General features: G+C 35.5%; 1 protein-coding gene across 1 annotated transcript in view; it reads left to right on the top strand.

The window, feature by feature from the left end:
• Positions 1–20,510, top strand: part of LOC108690060 (cytoplasmic polyadenylation element-binding protein 2) — a 153,391-nt gene that overhangs the window by 81,558 nt on the left and 51,323 nt on the right. Inside the window, exon 3 of the mRNA XM_018197142.1 lies at positions 15,170–15,223. Within this exon, the coding sequence (XP_018052631.1) occupies positions 15,170–15,223 (54 nt within the window). The remainder of the gene's footprint in view (positions 1–15,169; positions 15,224–20,510) is intronic.

The following is a 20,510-nucleotide window of genomic DNA, read 5'->3' as shown; positions in this document are numbered from 1 at the left end:
CGATTTCGCGTTAAATAGACCACATCGCTGCACCGTTTAATTTTCGATCGGCTGCCAAAGTACCATCGCATTGATGCGCGGCGCATCGGTACCAGCCTGTAGCTCGCGAATTAAATGGACGCGCTCCAAAGAAATGGGGATAGAGAAAATTCGATTGTCCGCGCGAACTCATTGTGACAGGCGCGCCAAGTGAAAATTGATTACGATGGAATTTCTGCCAACGCCTTTCTATTCCAGCGTCTGCGAATAATACCCCGTCACCGCCAGTTTCGGGTTAAAATCGTTTAGTGGAACCGAGGAGTTCGAACGCGTAGCTTGCTATCAAATAAAATTTCATATCCAATTGAGAGATTCGCGAGATTACTTTCAGGGAAAAACATTTCCATTGTTATAACAATAATTAATAAGAATCTTTACCGAAAGGTTTATTATAATTGCGTTTATATAATTACTTTTTTTATAATTTTAATTTTAATTTTAACTCTCGACTACAGCAATGGTTATTTATTTGAATTAGAAGCAAAAATTTTAGATAGTTAATATATAATCTGAACGATTAGTATTATAAGGTTTTAAAGTGTAAATAAATATTGAACCTTTTTCAATCGCGTATTTCAAAAAGAAAATACGCTTTAAAACTTACATGTAATTTTCATAGCTATAGTTAAGGATTAATTGCCAAGATATTGTTATAAACGATATACATATATATATATGCATCTATTAAAACTAAGATTCATGAAACATCAGCTGGCGATATTTGATCGCCAGCAGGAAAGCCAAAAAAAATCGGATCAGGAAATGATCTTTGTCAGTCCTCCCCCTTTACTCGTCAATTATTAACTTCATTCGACAAATAGCACGGGCTGCAACAATGGACCATTGTATCCTTCGACCATTATACCCTTTGTTTTCTCCGTGCCAATGATCTCTCATCGCGCCGCGCACCATCTCGAATGTAGAAGACGAAGACGAAGACGAAGAGAAAAGCGGAGAAAACCGCCAGCGCCCGCGCGCGTTGCAGTTGCGGCGCGGCGGATCAGCAAAGCGAGAGAGCGAGGGAACAATACAGGAACTGCCGCGGGATCATCCGAAGGAGGCCTGTTTGCCTGCCATGGCTCTCCGCGAGTTCTTCTCCTCGCCTAGCATCTGTCGTTACTCGCCGCGAGTGCGCTATTACTGCACTTAGAACGCGCTGGCGCTGGCGCGGCTTTCAAGCACATGTCGGCCTTCGTTTGTCATCGTGACAGTTTACGGTGTTCGCTCGCTCGCCCGTTTGCAATTCGAACCTGCGGAACTCAGATCGTCCTGCGGATCTCACATGCGAATAATCCTCTTCCGTCTTCTTATTGCGCGCTCCTGCAACTCTCCTGTGTCATTGTCCTTTTTTTTTTAACATTCCACATCTCATCGGACTGCAGCCACGTGCTTTCATCTTCCCGATGATATTTGTCTTTGGCCTTTTGTACACACATTTCTCTCTCTCTCTCTCTCTCTCTCTCTCTCTCTCTCTCTCTCGAGGGAGAGAAATTTCTCTCGATAGCTTACCTTGTACGAAGCCCTCGATCTACCGCACGTGGTTTACCTCCGCCCTGAGTCAATGCCGAGAATAACCGATTTGACCGTTTGACATTTCACTAATTTTGAATGCGACTCGTCGAGGTTGAATTTCAATATCGATTTGCTTAATAATAGATGCCGTGACGTGCATTAATCATACGAAATATTACCCCGCTTGTAACGAATTTATCATTATAACCCGTTTAGATGACGCATACACAGGCTAATTGGATACTATCAGATTTATGACGTTTGATTTATAATTATATTTAAAGTAAAATATTATTGAGTATCATTTATTTTGGGTGAACCTTAAGTACTCTGTAACTACTAATAATCCTGCTCTTAAAAATTTCATATCATTGTGACAACAGACTAATCTTTGTCGTACAAACGTATACAAATATTAGTGCCGATAAGCTGCAGATTAGCGACGTCATTTCCTTTTCCTGCAGTTCTATTCCCCAAGAAACGTAATTTCTTGAGCGTATAATTGGTTTGCAAATCGTTTCTTCTATTAATCTACGTTACATTTTTATCGTAATATGTGTTCAGAAAGTGTTTGGCTGAGCTAAGAACACGCTTATTAGCGCGCTTGAATAAGTTAATGTTTAAAAATCCCAATCCATATCACGAAAATAAAAATAACAAAGCGTGCCCGCGATTCGTTCGAGTGCTCACTTCCGAAGAAAAATCGTCGACATGATTTACAGTCATGAACGTAACGATGCCCGTGTTTGGCTATATTTTATCTGTCACTTATATCGGTGACGCTTCTCGGTTCGCTTCGCGAGAAACCTTCTGCGAGAATTACAATTTTTAATCAGCTTCAATTACGGGAAGTACCCGGCGAGGCGCACGATTCGCGTATAACGACATCATACTAGGAATAAGAACGCAAACTGCGCGATTCGCGCACGATGAAATAAATAAATGTCATTTTCCATGCGAGAAATGTCAAACGTTGTTTTAACAGCAACAATTCCCGCCAGCAACGGAATGACCACAAAATGCGTCGGCTAGGCATATGAACGGCTGCGTTGACTGTTTTTCTGGTTAAGTACCTACATTTTCACGACATTGCGTCTCCATAAGCGAGAGAAATATTTATATCGACTATTATCATGTCTGCAACGTTGCGCTTAGACCAATATCGACACTATTTGAATGAAAATCGATACTTGCTCGCCGGAGATAAGTCTTTACGAGACTCTCTGATCGAGATAGAAGCTCGAACATGGAAATCTATCCCCGGACTTGAACTCGTTAGTATAATAATAAAAAGTAACGAGATAAACGCGTATTTTTGTCGCCGATCGGAAACCTCGCGTTGGAGATAACGCGATTCTCAGAATAACCGAATGCGCCACTTATCGAAAGTATTCTTCGAGGATATTCTTCGAGAGTATTTGTGAATGAAAATGCTTCTAATAGGATACCAGAAAACTTATCCGAATACGAGAGACGGAACTAAGCAGAAGCGACAGTCTCTATGAGAGTTCTTCAACGCAGAGATTGGCCTTAAGGTCGCGGGATCTCAACGTGGAGTGACGTAGTCGAGTTCTCACGGTATGAGATGCCGACGATGCGGCAGAAAGAAGAAAGGTGGAACTAAAGAGGAATCGATTTATTATTAAACAGAGAGGAAGTGAATAATTATCTCGCTTGAATTCTCTATAGATATTTGTTAGAAAGAATAAACCTTAAAGAATAAACTATGATATGGCGCAAAAACTTAACGAGTCTAACAAAATAAGCGTGTGAAACGGAAGGGGCTTAAAATTAAGTAACTAATCGTAAAAATAATTTGATTAAATTATATAAATATATCAAGTTATGTTGTTTCAATATTAAAAATCTAGTGATAATTAAGGATGAAAAATGGAAAAAATACGAAGGTAATAAGAATTTTCTGTAAGGTGATAAGACGATAATGATTGCTCTATGAGAAAAAAAAAGATATATTGGTAAACAAGTAGATAGGAGATCCATGGTGATCGGCGTATTTTCCTGACATTATCGCCACGGGCGATATCCCATAATTGAGACACGTATAGTATATTTTTGAAAGTGATATATATATATAAGTATATAAATAGTTGGGAGACTTTATGTTTGATTGAAGAGATTGTCAAGCGAAGGCTTTCAGAATTCCTAAAAATCGATAGGTAAAATGGAAAATTATCAGATAAGTTGCATGCGATAACGCAAATCTTTCTGATATAGAAGAACTTATGTGTACGAAAAATTGTTTTTTTTCTGAATGATAACGTCACAACGATAGAGATATTTTAACGTTGATGATTTAAGTAGAATAATTTCTTCAAATTCTTTTTTTAGATTAATTCAAAATTGTTAATTTATTTAAGACGTCATATTTTAAATTATTTGTCTATTGTGATGATTGATTATCCCTTAGAAAATTTTTTTCACTAGTTTTGAATTTTTTTTTATCATTATGTTTACGTCTACCTGAGAACTCTGCATGAAATGTATAACAATTAGGATTTTTAGCAACGACATAATTTTTCACTTAAACGATTTTACAAAGCCACAAACGAGAAATAAATTGCATTGTACCACTTGATCTCTACAACTTTTGCGATAACGAGGGAGTTTATCGCCAGTCATCGACGCATCGTGTCGAACATGTTCGAATATTCCGTGAAACTCCAGCGTTCCATGTCGGATGGAAGATCCTTGCATCCGTTTACGAGCAACGGTGCCCCGGTCGGTACAGACGATTAAACAGGGTGTACAGCTGCGAGTGGCGGACGCAAAAATTCAATAACTCGGCATCATCTGGATAATAGTAGGTACGCTCCGCTCAGATATACACGATGGGGAACCGCAATCGTGTTTAAGATAAGTATGGCATCAGCGAATGTGGCGTTTATGTATCGAGGTACCGCTAATTTGCATCTGGCGTACGGATCGACATACGTGAGAAGCTCGTAAATTCATGGAGAATCCGGGGGCGCTTCGTTCTGATCGTTATCCCAGTGCGGTAATCGAATCTAGTCAGAAATACGAGTTCACGACCAGCAAAAGTCGATACACTATACAGATATGCGTTGGCGACTTGAATTTAAAAACGTGAAGAAGCGTTATAAACATGAGACAGGATGATTTTATTTTTATCTAAAAACTTAGCTAGATATAGACTTGAAAATAATTTTGTTGAGCTATCAAAATAATTACATAGAAATCTAAAGTATGATAAGCAATGTTACAAAAAGTTTTAACAACTAGTTTTCCTATATAATTATTTTGATAGCTCAACAAAATTATTTTCTAAGCTAAATTTTTAGATATTTCAGCAAAATCATTCCCATGTAAAAATAATAAATAAAGCAAAATAAATAATAAGAAATAAAAATATAAATTAAGAGTAGAATATCCATTTGGCTCATTAGTAGGTCCTCTTATTATCTTTGAAAAGATAAACGATTTTCAAGAAACAAGGAAAGGAATTTTAAAGAAATTTTTTAATGTCCACTTAGCACTATATTTTCATCGTTTTACATTTCGTCGATAAGATTTACGTTTTTTTGAAAACGTAATGAATCACGTAAATTTCATAACTCGCAAGAAGTTCCGGCTGCGGCCCTGAACCTTATCTTCCTGGCGTTGTTTTTCGATTGGATAGAACTTCCGCGTTCGAGAGCATCTCACGATCGTGATCTGTCGACGAATTCTCGCGCGAGGACCTCACATATGCTTCGCGTTCCAATCGAGATATCGTTTTTCCACACACGGCTGATTCTCCAACGATATCGCTAAAGAGAAGGCCGTTAGTCGCTTCTAGTTAGAGACTCAGTAAATCTCACATGAAAATCGTGATATCGCAGATATACGCGATCGCGTTACTTTCTCACTTTTTTTTCTTTTCTTTCCTTGTTTCATTGCTACCGGGTATTTCGCAATCGCGTCCGCAATCATAAAATCACTCAAGCAAGATGATCTCTTAACAATTGCTGACAGCCATGTCAGGAAGAAAACCAAAGCAGCACTCACAAACTCCAAAAATTAATCTATGGTTATATGGTTATAAAATTCGTATTTTATCTGTTAGATCGGCACAAAAGTTCATAGCGCTACTTCATTTGAATACTTTATGTCTACATGTTTAAAAAAAATTGGCAATTAAATTTAATAATTAATAGAGCTTTAATGTTTCAGCTTTAAGGATCCGTTTTCTGTATTGCAGTACGATGATTTTAACGTACTTCGTGAATCAAAATCAAAATCCTTCTTTCATTTAATTCGAATAACTTTGTAACAAAAAATCTTAGGAATTTTTGAGAAATTAAAAAAAAATTGTTTTTTAAAAAATTCTATTTTTAAAAACAATTTTGTAGAGAAAACTTTAAACTTTTACTTTAGAAGTTGAAAATTTTCGCAAGTATTTTTGGGCACATAACAAGCCCACCAAGTGGGAAGAAATTTTTTTATTTTGTTCAACTCGTAATTTTTTCTATATGTATGTAAAAATAATCGAACTCATAGAAATTGAAAAAACAATGAACTTTCGGAAATAGAGATTTTAGCTTTAAAACCTTTTTTAAAAATTTCGTTCATTTTAATGAATTTTAACGAAGTTAAAATTACAGCTACTTTACAATTTAATATCGTGAGAGAAATGCATCATAATTTATCTGGAACGAGCGAAATTTGTATCACTTTCCTCAAATGATTCATGCTACGTGTGTTCATTACTCAGTCTTTGTTTACAAGTCTAAAGAAATCAGACGGCGCAAATACAGCTCTGGAGTCTCTTGCATAGTAATTCGGAACCGCTCGCTGCGCTCGGTCGATCGAGCGCGAGGAGAATAATCCGCAAAGGTTTTTAACGGCAGAGAGGAGAAAGCGCTCGGAAATTTTATCTAACGGAGTGTCGATGTGTCGCAGGGGACAGGATCGTTTGGCAAAAAGTCAAATCGTCATGGCTTCATAGCTCGGACTATTTTTCCCTCGAACGGAGGAAAAGTGAGTCATTGACTCGTACCGCACGTATCTCATTTATTTCGTTGCCGAGATCTTCGAGAGAAAGGGAGAGAAGGGAACACGGATCTGCCTTGGATAATGTATCAAGAAACCTGTTACGTTTAGGATTGTTCGTCCTTTATCATTGTTATCGGGCGAATATTCAGACTTTTGCTCCAATCGACGTACCTCTCGAGTGGAGAGAGGCTTTTGACTCGACAAGCGTTTCATGCGAACCAGAGCTTTACCGCTCGGGGAGAAAGAGAGAGCGAGAGAGAGCGAGCAAGAGAGAGAGAGAGAGAGAGAGAGAGAGAGAGAGAGAGAGAGAAAAACGTGATAAATGAAAAAAACTGGATTTATAGACTGATACGATCGGATCGATTCCTCGAATTACTAATAACGCTTTCACACTGACGAAATTGCAGAAAACCGACAATAGTGCGTAATTTCTGAAATCATCCTGCCACGAATAAAGAGAGACGACATGTCGTCACAATTGTAACTCCTCGCATGAGAATGCGCTTCAATCTGCATCCCGCGCGTGTATTGCACGCTTTTGCGTATTTCGTAAGCGAGTATCCTTGTAGCGCGCGCCTGTTGGCCGTAGGCTTTTCCACGCCTGTCCTTTCGGTACTTCAGATAATTAGGCAGATGGCAACGCGTATTAATTTACGCAATTGAAAGTTGTTTAAAGCATGATGCAATTTTGTCGAGAGATTGCTCGAGAGTCTCGAGATACTGTGTATATATGCAAGTACCTTCCGTGAGCGCGGCAACCGAGGAACTGGACTATCGAGCCAACAGGCTTGTGCTCGTTGACGATATATTTCGCAAACCTGCCGACATTTCATTTTCATTATTATCAATAATGACAAATGTTTACCGATAGATAAGCGAGACTTGGAATTTGCAAGAAACAAAATCTATCGCTTCCTAGACATAAATTCATTTAGCGATTACTTACGTTAAGTGGCTTACATGTCTGTGAAAGTTATTGCTTAAAGTATATTGAATATAATAAATAATTTTGTATAATCGAGAAAGTCGGTTAAATTAGAATCCAAACGGTCTGGCCGTAATAAATTATAAGAGCAGAATTTAATTAAAATCTGTTTTTATGTTATATTCTAGTATAAAAAATATATTATCCGGGATATATCTTATTTCAATTATAAAGTTAGAAAGTTTTTCAAAGAAAGCTTCTTTTTGTATAATAAAAAGTTGCTATGACAAGAGCTTCAACATCGCATAATTTTAGCACAATTTTCTTCTCCACAGCCTGAGGAAATCTGCGGGATTTCGTCAAGATATCTTGCTGGGAAATCGTAATATCCTTGAGATATTCCACATAAGCACTGTCACATAAGAGCTGTCTCAAGAATATCTTTACAAATATTTTATCTATATTTTAATATGTATGTAACTACCACATGAAGAGAACAATTTTGTTGTAGTTTCCCAAAAATTTAGCTAGATACAGATCTGAAAATAATTTTGTTAGACTATTAAAACTTGTAGGATATTCAAACTGATTGAAAAAATTTTAAACATTCTAGCAATCAGTTTGAGTGTCTTACCTAAAAATTTTAACATTCTAGCAATCAGTTTGAGTGTCCTATCTAAAAATTTTAATGGTCAAATAAAATTATTTTCAGATCTGTGTCTAATTAAATTTTTAGATACTGCAGCAAAATTGTTTTTTCTGTGCAGTACACACATACTTTGATGCTTAAAGTATTTTCAGAATGTTGTACACATTTATTTCTTTCCATAATATTCACATCTACTGAGATATTCTTTTAAACAAAACGTTCTTTGAATAATACATTGGTAATATTTAAAAATAGAAATACGTATATTTGGGACGTTCGAGATCTTAATGTATCGCATAGATTTTTATTATTTTTCGATTACTGCTAGTTAAACAGATAGGAAACAATATCTGGAGCAATTTAAAAAAGTACAAATATGAGCTTATTTAGATATGAAAATTTGTATCTCATTCTCCGTTGGAACTGAAGCATTTCGACAAAGACGCGCAGTTGTGGCAAGTAATCTTCTCATAAGAGGGAGTAATCGAGCGTACTTAAAGCACGTGGCACGTGGGCACAATCGCGTAGGATCGAAGCGTGCACTCGGGGCTATTAGATTTCACATGTCTCTTCTCAGTGTGTCGCAGCTTCGAGAGAAAGCCATACTTCGTATTTCCTTTTTTCTTTTTTTCAACTTTTTTTTATTATCTATCGATATATCTGTTGTCTATGGAACGAAGGCGATAAATGAATAAATGAATGAATCATTGTTTATTCAACATCCTGGAATAATATATCCCCTTCCCAAGCACAGAAATATTATAAATTTACCATGAACATGAAAAAAAAGAAAAAGCAACATGCCATAATACAAAGTTATATAATACAAATAATATATACATAAATATAGACTCAATATATACGTAAATTTAAGAGAAATAATAATAAAAATAATAATAAAAATAAGATAATTCAACAAGTAAATATACAAATGTATAAAAATCAATCCGACATACCTATCAGTCATGTTTAACCGAATCGTGTTTAAAATTATTATTCATAATGCGCATACTTATAAGCTCAAAAAAGCGACATAAAAATACAGATACATGAATACAAGAATCAGAAAGAAGAAAATTAAGAGTATAAATTGAACGAATATTCGTAGAATCTCCTCTTGAAACAGAATAAAGTCGATAGAATTCGTGTTTCAAATCTTACAAAGAAGATCATTCAAAAGTTCAGCCGTAGAGACCTCGAATGACCTCTTAAAAAACTCAGTTCTACTCAGAGGCCAAGATAAAGTGTGTTGTCTCGAGACCTAGTAATTCGCGTGGATCTGTCGCCTTTGAACGCAAAGTCGCTATATAGAATCTGAGAATTCTTTTGAATGCAAAATGTCCAGTTATCTATATAATGACGATAAAGGATTACGCAAGGCTGCCACGGAAATATGATTACTTCATAAGTGCGCCTTTATTTCTACTTTTCAATGCCATTTTTCAATACCTTCTCCGCGTTTTGACTCGAAGTTGTCGAATTAATTAGCATCTGGAAGAAATAAAATCACAATGTTATGAGTAGGATCTTTGCTTTTGCAACGCGCGAGCGCGCAGGACGCTATCGGTGAACCCACAAGGAGATAAAGTCGTATCGCAATAACGACGATGTAACCGGAGGTAGCCAAGCCCCACCGTCTAGGGAAAGAATATCGTCGGCTTCCTTTCCGCATGGCCACGCAGCGCCACTCGTTGCCGGGCGCCACCACTCGTTGAGATTTCGTAATTGAGCATGTCTTAAGACATGCGGTCACCAAGAAGTCACCGCTGATTGCGGATTAACAATTAACTTCTTTACAGCGAAATTTACGACACTTATAAAACGTTTATTATCCCGTAAGATTTCACTTTGATACATCCAATCGCGAGATGTTAAAACTTATTACGTTTCTTATTGCAAATTGACTCGGTGATAACCGATATATTTACCGACTTTTCTCCCTCCGTGTATAGTTGTGATAACTGTCAGTAGACAGTGATAGTCGTGGAAAAATCAATAGCTTTAGTGTCAATAAAAGAAAGTATATCAAGAAACGCCCAGCAAACAAGCTGACTTAAAGATGTTATTTTGACGTTAAAATGATGACAAATAGTATTTGTTTGTTGGACGTTTGTATTATCTGGAACGCATACATCGAAGTTAGATACGTGAAACTTCTTCCTAGACTTTAGACAATGAGTAACAAAGATAGAACGATAGTTGTATCGATTTGTCACCAAATGGAAAGGAACCTATTGACGAAATAAATTGTTACACTTCACTGGTGACTGTTTCACAATTTTCGCGACGATTGAGATTCAATTTTTTGATTTTTTTTTTTTTTAATAAAAAGCATTTTGTATTTGTGTTAAAGACTCAAGTTCTTGTTAAAATTTGATATTAATTTGGTATTAAATATATTCGACTGTTAATTTAGTATAATGTGATATTCAAATATTTTATGTTATATTCAACATTCTTTAATGTCAAAATAACACAATTTATGAATAAGTGAATAAATAACATAAAAATAAAGTGTTTAAAACGTAAATTCTAAGATGAACGAATAAAATACATGTTAATTTAACATAAATGTTAATTTTACTGAGAAAATATACTTTCACAGTTTGCTTACAAATTGTATTAGTATTATACTTTTTGTGTCTTTTACATAATGTTTGCAGTATTACTTTCTAACACATCATTCATCTTGTGTTAAATTAACACGAAGATTTGAATGGGACCGTTTGGGACGCGTGAACGTGTAAAATTAAACAAATTTTTCAACGATGTAACGCTGCGTGAACAGTTTACAAAACAGTTTACACGCGCACGTGCTGACCGAATAATCGATAATAGCGATCGATATGTGAATAGACGCACCGTGAAAGTAAAATCCGTGGAACAAATTGATGAAGGATAATATTATTGCTGGCACGAGCACGGCAGGCGGATCTCTTCTTCTTCTTCTTCTTCTTCTTCTTCGGCAGTGAATCAACCTTTAAAGAGCGCCATAGACGCGATGCGATTTCGCAAAATGTGAAAACGACGCTTCCACATTCCCCGCTTGCGCTTACTCGCTTCTTCGCTTTTGAACGCGCGATCGTTGACAGGCGCCTTTATTCAAGCGACTCTCAGACAATCAATATTTATCGTCGCCGCTCAGGTAATGACAGCATCTGATAAACGTGATAGAAATTAACTTTCTTGCGGGAAATTTAATTATCTCGCATTATTTCATAACTTGTGTCGAAATATCTTGGAGAACGTCACGTGTGAATTAAAACTATATTAAAATATACATTTTATTTGAAATTAATAGTGTTAAAAATACCTTTAAAAAATACCGTATGAAAATTAGGATAAGGACGAAACATAAAAATAATCAGAGAATAAAGTCTCGTTTATATTTGATATATTCTTTCTTATTTATATTTATATACTTTCAAGATACTTACGAACGAAAAGTGATTGATCTTGATAAATCTGCTAATAATTGTTACTATGACGCACGCGACGTGAAATGGTATCGCTATTTTATTTGCCGTGCGTAAGTTCGTCGACCGGACACATGGAAAACGTTTTTGCGCTTGCGCTTGCTATTATTGTAACGGTGTAGAAAATTAGTCACGATGCCACGGCTTGCAGAAGAAAACACTGTCAGGCACACGTAATGTACTCACCGTAATGCCGAGGTCTTAAAATTCAAATTAGGATCGATTATGTAATATCTTCTTTAGCTTTAAACTGTTAATAACCGATCAATTGCAGACGGAATGGATGCGTTGAGTTGCAAATATTTGATCCTTGATGTTATTAATTTTTTCTTTATCATGGTCATTTCACATAATCTTCTCTGAAGTTAAGATAAAAAAATGTCCTGTCAGTTCGAGTATTATAAAAATTCATGTCGCCTATTTCTTAAATATATGTAAGAGGAAGACATATCTGACAAAGAAGTTGATAAGTGTCCCTACAGCATTCGAATTTGATATCTCATTAACATTTCTTTATATTGAAGAAGCATGTGTTCAAAATATTCGTAATAAATCTTGCTACAATGACGATTGTCAGAAATTCTCCATATCAATTTATCGCTGTAAATCCGAAGACTTGTATAATACAGTATTATTCAAGACAAATTTTAAGAAATTTAAGAAGAATTAATTAGTGAATTCCATTAATTAAATTTTTATTAATTTAATTTCGCGATTAAATTTTCAGAGCGTATATATCTTGAAAGAAATGAAATATGTGTTTCGAGAGTGTTCTAATCAGAAAATTGGCTAATTGGCTTGCAATGCAATGCTCGGCACTTTGTACGATCGATCGTAGAAATACCTGAAACGAGAAGAGTAATTGTATAGGGAGAATTACATTGTACGCGATGTTGCGTGACTAGTTCTTCAAAGATGAGATAACGCACCGCTGTCTTTACCGCAACGATCGGTTCGTTCTTATTTGCATTGGTTGAAAGATGATTAGGGTGATGGGTTACGGTAGTAATACGCACGGATCGTCAAGTGGAACATCCCAGATCTGTTCCCAGAACGCATATTACCAATTGCCGTTTAACACGATTATACCCATCTGTCTGATACATACAACTCGCAATCGTAATCCCGGTCGTTACTCGCGAGACATTCCGCATATGTCGAGGAGAGAATCCCACGTTTCTCAGATCACGCTAATCTTATCGCGCAAGACAGCCAAACAGAAATTGTATGCCTTCCTGTTTGAAAACCTTAGCCTATTAAATATATATTTTACGTATTTATTTATATTAGATTACTAGAGAAAATATAACATAAAAACTATACATCGACGGAGCTACTGATAATTGTCTGAAAATACAAAATTTCGAAAGTTTCGAAATATAACTTCAATTTCTTCGTGTTTCTAATTTTTTGAAAACTTTTTATCCATCAACAAAATAAATCTTAGTCATATAACAACACGGAAAAAAAATACAGCTGAAAACTTCAGCTCAATTTTCTATGTTAAAATAGTAAAGTTGACAACTGAATAACATTAGCGATTTGTTAAACCATTAAATCTTCTTAGCTATCGATGTTGAATTCGCGTAATAAATTATAGGTTTGCTGTATCATCCAATTCTTTTCTTTTTTGCCGTGAATAAATGATATTGCAATAAGCTTTGGACATACTCGGTGATTAACTTATAGAAATCTATAGGAATCTTCAAAGATTCCACATGTTTTTACACTTTAAGTTCGATTTATCTAAGTGCAATTAAAAAAAATATTGTTAATCCCTTAAAATAATTATGTAATTAAAATTAATTGCTAAAATGTCAAAACTTTTTACAGCATTATCATCATGTTTAAGTATCCTATATAATTATTTTGACGGTGTTCTAAACATTTATTTTCAAATCTGTATCTAATCTAGCTAAATTTATTATTAACTTTTTTATTCCGATTAACATCAATCGATGATTAATTCAATCATTATGATTACCAATGTGAGAATTAAATATGGTTTGCCTTTAAAGAAGGAAAGTTCTGATATATTAAATTACTACTTCTATGAGTTAGGCTCGTTTCTGCCAATGTAATTTAATTTTAATCTTGGTTCAATTAATTCTTCATCTTTTTCTAGTTCTAAGAATTAAAATACAATAAAGACTAAATTAAACCGACATCAAAGTTAATCTACATTGATAAAAACACTAAAAAGCGGGCATTAATCGTTGATTAATTTAATCAGTCAATCAAATGAAAGAGGCTTTTAGATACTTCAAAACCGTTTTTTCTGTATACATAGGCTCCGAAAATTCTCAATTTGATAACCAGATAGCATATCTGACAAAGTCATTTGACAACACTTGCGATATTGATCTTGCCTTTCGCAAATGGATAAGTTTGCACTAATTAGCGTGAAAGTCATCGCCCGTTAAGTCATGCTCTCACTCGACTCGAAGGGAATAAAAAATCTTACTAAAATTAAAAGCTAAAATACTGCAGAAGAAATAAAGGAAGTGAGACCGTGTCAGTGAAGAAAGTGGAAGGTCGTCGAAGGTGGAAATACGATAATGCGACTCGTATTTCGACATTCTTAAATCACAATGTTCCATCATGGACGTTCGCGCGAGTTGGGACCTGACCGCGACCGATCGATCTGAGGGCTTTAAGTTCAGAGGTTATCTTATGTCATGGGAATGTTTGTGAGGCGTATATATGATTGTACTGATGTTGAGATCACGATGTTCGCGCGCGTATATGGGCCCGTATACGTGTGAAACTTAACACGACATTGTTTAGAAGTGAAGACTACATGTTTTGTAACATTTTTCATTTGACAATATAAATACGCATTCATATAGTTTTCCTTAATGTCAAAAGTAAGAGAAGAACTATTAAGGACAGTGAAAGGTATCGAATCTATTCTAGGATCTATTCTAGGATATTAGTTCCGGGATAATAATATTTCTGTGATAACAGAACTTAATTAATCCATTCTCAATAAATTTTCGAATAATTTCGCCTATATGTTTGTGTACAGTTTAATTACGCGATGTGTAATATACACAATTACGCGCTGTACTCTATACAATTTCTAAATTAATTAATCAATTTGCAGTAAATTTTAGTTTCCAATTGCTTTTACTATTACACAGCGTAATGCAGAGTTACATACGTTTTACAAGTGGTATTATATATTATGGTATTCATTTTGTAAATTTATAAGTTTTGTATAAATTAGTATTACAGAACTCTGGTTGCATAACATCTCAGTAATTTTGCGCGTTCAAATTAAGATTTAGAAATAAATTAGATAATAAATAAATTGTCCTTCTAATTTGAACGTAACGTTAATCAGTTACAAAAAAAAGTAGAGCAACTTTGTTTTTAATCTTCAATTTTTGATTGATTTATCTTACCGAAAGTTTCAAACATTTTATATTTTAATAAATTTTTTACTTCTCTCCCAAACGCAATTTTTCTTAAAATACAGTTAAATAATATTGATATTATAATAATATATGTAAGTATTTTCTTCTAACGGCATATTTTCTATTTCTGTTTCAGGATTCATAAACTGCAACACCGCCAACACGTTGCAGTCGCTCGCGCAGCTACATGGTGAGTGAAAACTAGTTGTTAATTCCTCTTTCCTCTCTCTGTATTCCCCTCGTGCATCCCTCGCACGCGGGTATATACATCCTGCGTTACGTTTATTGCCAGAAGATGATCACCAGAGGGAGGAGAGCCACGCGGCCCGCGGATTCAATTAAAATTTATAGTTATGTAATACCTCCCCAGTGCAAGAGAGATATGCCTGTCTTCCTGGCTAGGCGGCAAAACGGGGAAACGTGGCCCTCGACGTTCACTTCCTCTTTCTTCATCGTAATCACCACCGGGGAAGGACTAGCAACCTGTATTTTGCTACCGTAGCCGAGTCGAGCCGCGGCAAAAATACTGTTTTTGATTTAGCGCGAGCACCGCGTCGTCGTCGCCACCGCGCCGTAAATTTCAGAGAGAGTGAAGGGTTCGTCGCGGCTTTTTGCTCCCGTGAGTTGAACTAACAAGGCTAGCGCGAGTGCAAATACATCCGAAGATTCCGTGCTTGTAAATTGATGGGTATATTGGCTCATAAATCGTTATGTAAAACGCTAACCCGTCTACCTCTCTCGTTCTCGTGTGACCGCAAAAATATGTAGACTCGTTTGAGCTCGTTAACATTTTTAGCGTCGATGTTTTAGCACAACTCCTTGCAGCAATTTCAAATTGTACCGTCGACGTTTTGCGAAGATACTGGAACGCGATACGTAGTCAAAGAGTCGTCTTACCCTTCGAGATTTTTATATTGGAACGTCCTATGTGAACCACCTTGATTTTGTCCCGTTTGTATCACCAAGGAAACGTGCAGAACGAATTTTCTTAAACGGATTGTATTGCTTCCAAGAAAGAGGGTTGATAAATACATCAGGCACTTTAATTAAATCTCGTAATGTGTGCGGCCCGTCCGTGTTCGTTCGTGTCGTTGATTTTCAGCGCTGCGCACCGGGGTTTCGATCGTAAAGATGTCCCGGCGCAATTTCTCTTCGTGGTGTTCGTCATTAACACCACAAAGGCTTACCGGGAAACGCAATCGCGCTCACGAGTTCGAGAAGGACAGATTTATTTTCATAACGTCGCGAGAATCTAAAAGTAATTACCACGCTTTTCATGGGACGTTTAGGATTTCATTCTTTGAACATCTCTAACAGGATATCCCCAAGTCAATCTTGGATTTATGTAAAATTTCGTCAGTGTGTAAATTATCTTTTTATTGCTCGAAATTTTCAGATTTCTTATGTTCTCCTAAACTGTTAAAGATCGTGCCACTATCACAGTTTAAGAATGTTAATTTAAAATATTAATTAAAATATTATTAGGGAATTTTTTGCAGTACCATTTATCTACGGTGAACGCTAAGATCAGATTATCTTCTTCGTAACAACTAATTAAGAAAAGAATAACGTGACTTTAACTTTCATTGTATCTGGATTCACGTTATTGCAAAAACTCCCTTTTACCTACTCTGCAATATGTAAACGAACAAGTTTTTTTTTAAATTTGGCAAATATATAAGTATATGTATGGAATGTCTCAAAGAATAACTATTTAAAAGTTTTTAAAAAGATACATATTGTGAGTTGTAACATTTAAAATTTGTTTCACGTTATATGTATATTATTTAGAAAATTTCATAAACAGCGATATATTATTAGCCACTATTAAAAATTTATTCAATATGCGCAAAGACATTTATTATTTTTTTTATAGCTCATTAACGATGCATCGTTGCGCGCAATATGTATCCGGGAAATCTTGTCCTAAGGTTGAAATTAATCGACGACTGTTTTAACGGACGTGGTCATTATACGCTGGCATTAACGAACGGAAAGAAACAAACACGCATTCGACTATCTCGGTCAGAGACTTTTCACCCGGAATAGCTATGAGACGAACACGAATAGGCTAATTAACTCTGCCATTTTGAGACTTCAAAATAAGACCTCGCATTTGCACCTCGTACGTTGCATATAATACATACGTATTTATCGACATCGGCTGAAATTCGAATATTTTGTATTGAATATTTCTAAGAAAGAAAGAGAGAAAGAGAATGACAGAGATTGGATTTTAAAATATCTTATTATTGCGTTATATTACGTATTAATTACAATATATATGAGAATTATTGCTCGGAACTTCTTTTAAAATGTGTTCGAAATTTTAAAAACTTTGGAGAAGAAAACTGTAACTCTCTTAATTCTATTAAACTTCTAAAATAGTTTCATAGAGATAGGTAATTAATTAAGTGAAGTCGAATAATTGAGTTTATCTTAAATATGAGTTTATCTTGAAGAAGTTCATAATCCATGACTTTAATTCGTTTATAAGTCTTCGCTCTTGTTTTTTAAATGAAACGTGTCATTAACTAACATCTCCTTAACTATCATGGATGGTTAAGGAAGTTGAAAATCTCTTACTTCAAAGAGCTTTTAAGTTTATAAGTTCGCTCAGTACGTGATGTTTCGTTACATATTAAAGACTTTAATATTCGACCCAAGTGAAGCCGGAAATGTCTGAGTATCGGTTATCATTTGTCTGCAGTTTCACTGTGCATTATGAAAATTCGATAGAACTAAATCCTTCTCTAATTTATCCTTTATATCTATATAGTATATACTTTAGGATCGTTACAGTTGTCACTATATCAGGCTCTTCTTTTTAATATTTCATAAATTTTTATTGGTAATATTAATAGTATTATAGCTGCATATCAGAATATTTCTATTCCAATATATAATGAAATTTATTCGGTATGCGATCTTTATGGCTACATAATGAATTTATTAAGTAATATTTATTCACTTTTAATAACAAGTTTTTTGTAATATCTTTCCAGAAAAAAATTACGAATAATATTACTATTTTTTAAAAGAAATTTATTTGAAATTTATTCTCTGACTTTATTAAACTTTTATCTTTATATGTATGCGTTATTAAGCTATCGATGGCGCCGTATCGATAAATCTTTTTTTTTTTTCGCTTTGTCTCACAGAGATGACTGTTCCGCATAGTCATTTGGGTTTAACGAACTCACACGAATTTACTCACATTTACACATCACATACTCGCACACATACATACGTTTTTGTAAACGATACAGTGCAATAAACGTTTGAGAAAAAATGGAAGACGCAAACTAGTTTAAAAATAATAAGAATAAGTACTAAATTTATAATGCGTTTGAATTGGATAGCAAAAGCTTATTTTTATATAGTCCCTAATTAAAAAGAAATCTTTCGCTTTGTCATGTTTCTGTCCCGCAAGTAAGACTCTGCTGACTGTGGTTTCTGTCCCACAAATAAGACCTGCTGTCTGTGGTAATTATACCAATCCCTTATCTTAATATCTTGACGATGTTAATATACATATATATTGTGAACTATATGTCCACAATACGCGTAAATGTACGAGTATATTCCGTAGGCCACTAAGTAATATGTTTATTACACGTATATGAAAAGTTACGTACTACGTATCGCGCGCATACATATATAGTTATGGTCGCGTGTGCACGTAGAACGATGCTGATGTGTACAATCTGAACAGTCCGCGCGATCGCATTACCATACATATTGATCCATCCTAGAAAACGCGCTCGTAGAAATCGTCTCTCCGCCGGACGTTGGCCCTGGCATATTTTGACAATGTTTGTCTCCGGTTACGCTTCTCGATTTTTTTTTCACGGTCTATGAGTCACTCCACTCTCCTGTGTGCGCGTTTTTCGATAAAATAATATTCCCGGCGCCGGAATTTCCGCGTCCTATTCGCCATTGTGTTTCCGCAATACGATAAAAAAATCTCAATACTTGTTGCGAAACAACTACAAAGATTCTCAATGGCAATACACGCTCGTTCCAAATTCACTCGCTACGCTCATCCTCTATACACGCGACGTTATCGTTTACCGTATCCGGAGCAGACTCTTGCAAAATGTCTATTATTTTCTACACGCGGAGAAACGTATGTTTCGAGTATAAAAGGAGACACAGGTGCAACGAAAGGAAAACATACCTGCTCGTTTAATTCAACACACGTAACTTGCGATTTATATTCAACAAGACCGGATCGAGAGGTCTTACTATCATATATTAATCGCATCCTCTCGCGATGCGCATGTTTTCCTAGAATCCATGGAAGCGTTATATTGCGTGCGTGTAATAAAATAGTTGGTATTAAATGTTAAAAAGAAATGTTAAAATCATTGCGGCACGAGCGGACTCTTCTTGTAGGCGCACACGTCCGACTAAAAGAATTTCGCTGATGACGTTTGATGACATCGCATTTCGCAGGTGTAGCGCGAATTCCTGTCGCCGCAGATAATTGCGTAATTCGTGATCCGTATCCGGTCTTAACGAGAACCTCTATCGCTGTTAAGTACGATTAATTAAATTATTTTTTTTTTTTTAAGCGCTCCGCAAAAGAATTGTGCGAGGAGGAAACGGTTATTACAAATCTTTTATATTTATAACATACGTGAGAAAAATACATTGGAAAAATCTATATTTATACGCAAACATAATTAGCGTATTTACGGAAAATCCGATTAGCGCTGCGGCCGGAAATATTTTCTGATGTATTTACCGTCAATAATAAAAACGGTTACAAGTTTTACAAGATACAGAAACGATTTAAACATTTACTTTATTTAATTTTGTTAATAAATTTTGTAAAGTTTACACCGGCATAAAATTCAAACTAAGCAAATATTAACATACACATAAATATATATTTATTTTTTTTTTATTTTTAAACTTATAAGGATTCACGCAATAAATTTTTATACTTTTAAATCAGTTTTAAATGTTGAAAATAATATATGTACATATATTAGTTTCAAGTAACCATCAATTGCCCAACATTCTTTTTATTTTATCAGAAAATACCGACACCATCATTTGCTTTCGTGTTCCTTAGAGAGCTCTTACTCTCGAAAATTTTCTATCAACATGCTCCCGACGGTGTCATTCCTCTTGTCAGGGAACGCGGCCTGAAATTACACGGGCACGCACGGGGAACCGCACGCATGACAGACATGCCCGAGGTCCCTCGGTGATGGGACCGACGATTGTTCGTACGACGAAGTTCTTACAGCATGAAATGCAGTCGCGCATATACGGAATATTTCGTAATTAATATGAAAGAGGACAGTTTTCGATTGCGACCTGCATTCATCTTAAAATACAGGCAAGCACATCGCCTTGTACTACGCATTATTTCCATTCTTAGCCATAATGGTTAAGTAACACGCAGCTGAATAGAAGCACGAGATATTTACGTACATGTATTTTGTCTTTTATTATCAAAAAAT

Source organism: Atta colombica, unplaced genomic scaffold, assembly GCF_001594045.1.
Source record: "Atta colombica isolate Treedump-2 unplaced genomic scaffold, Acol1.0 scaffold293, whole genome shotgun sequence".
NCBI classification, from domain to species: Eukaryota; Metazoa; Arthropoda; class Insecta; order Hymenoptera; family Formicidae; genus Atta; species Atta colombica.
Note: the sequence above shows the minus strand (reverse complement) of the source record. Positions and strands in the feature narration are given on the sequence as shown.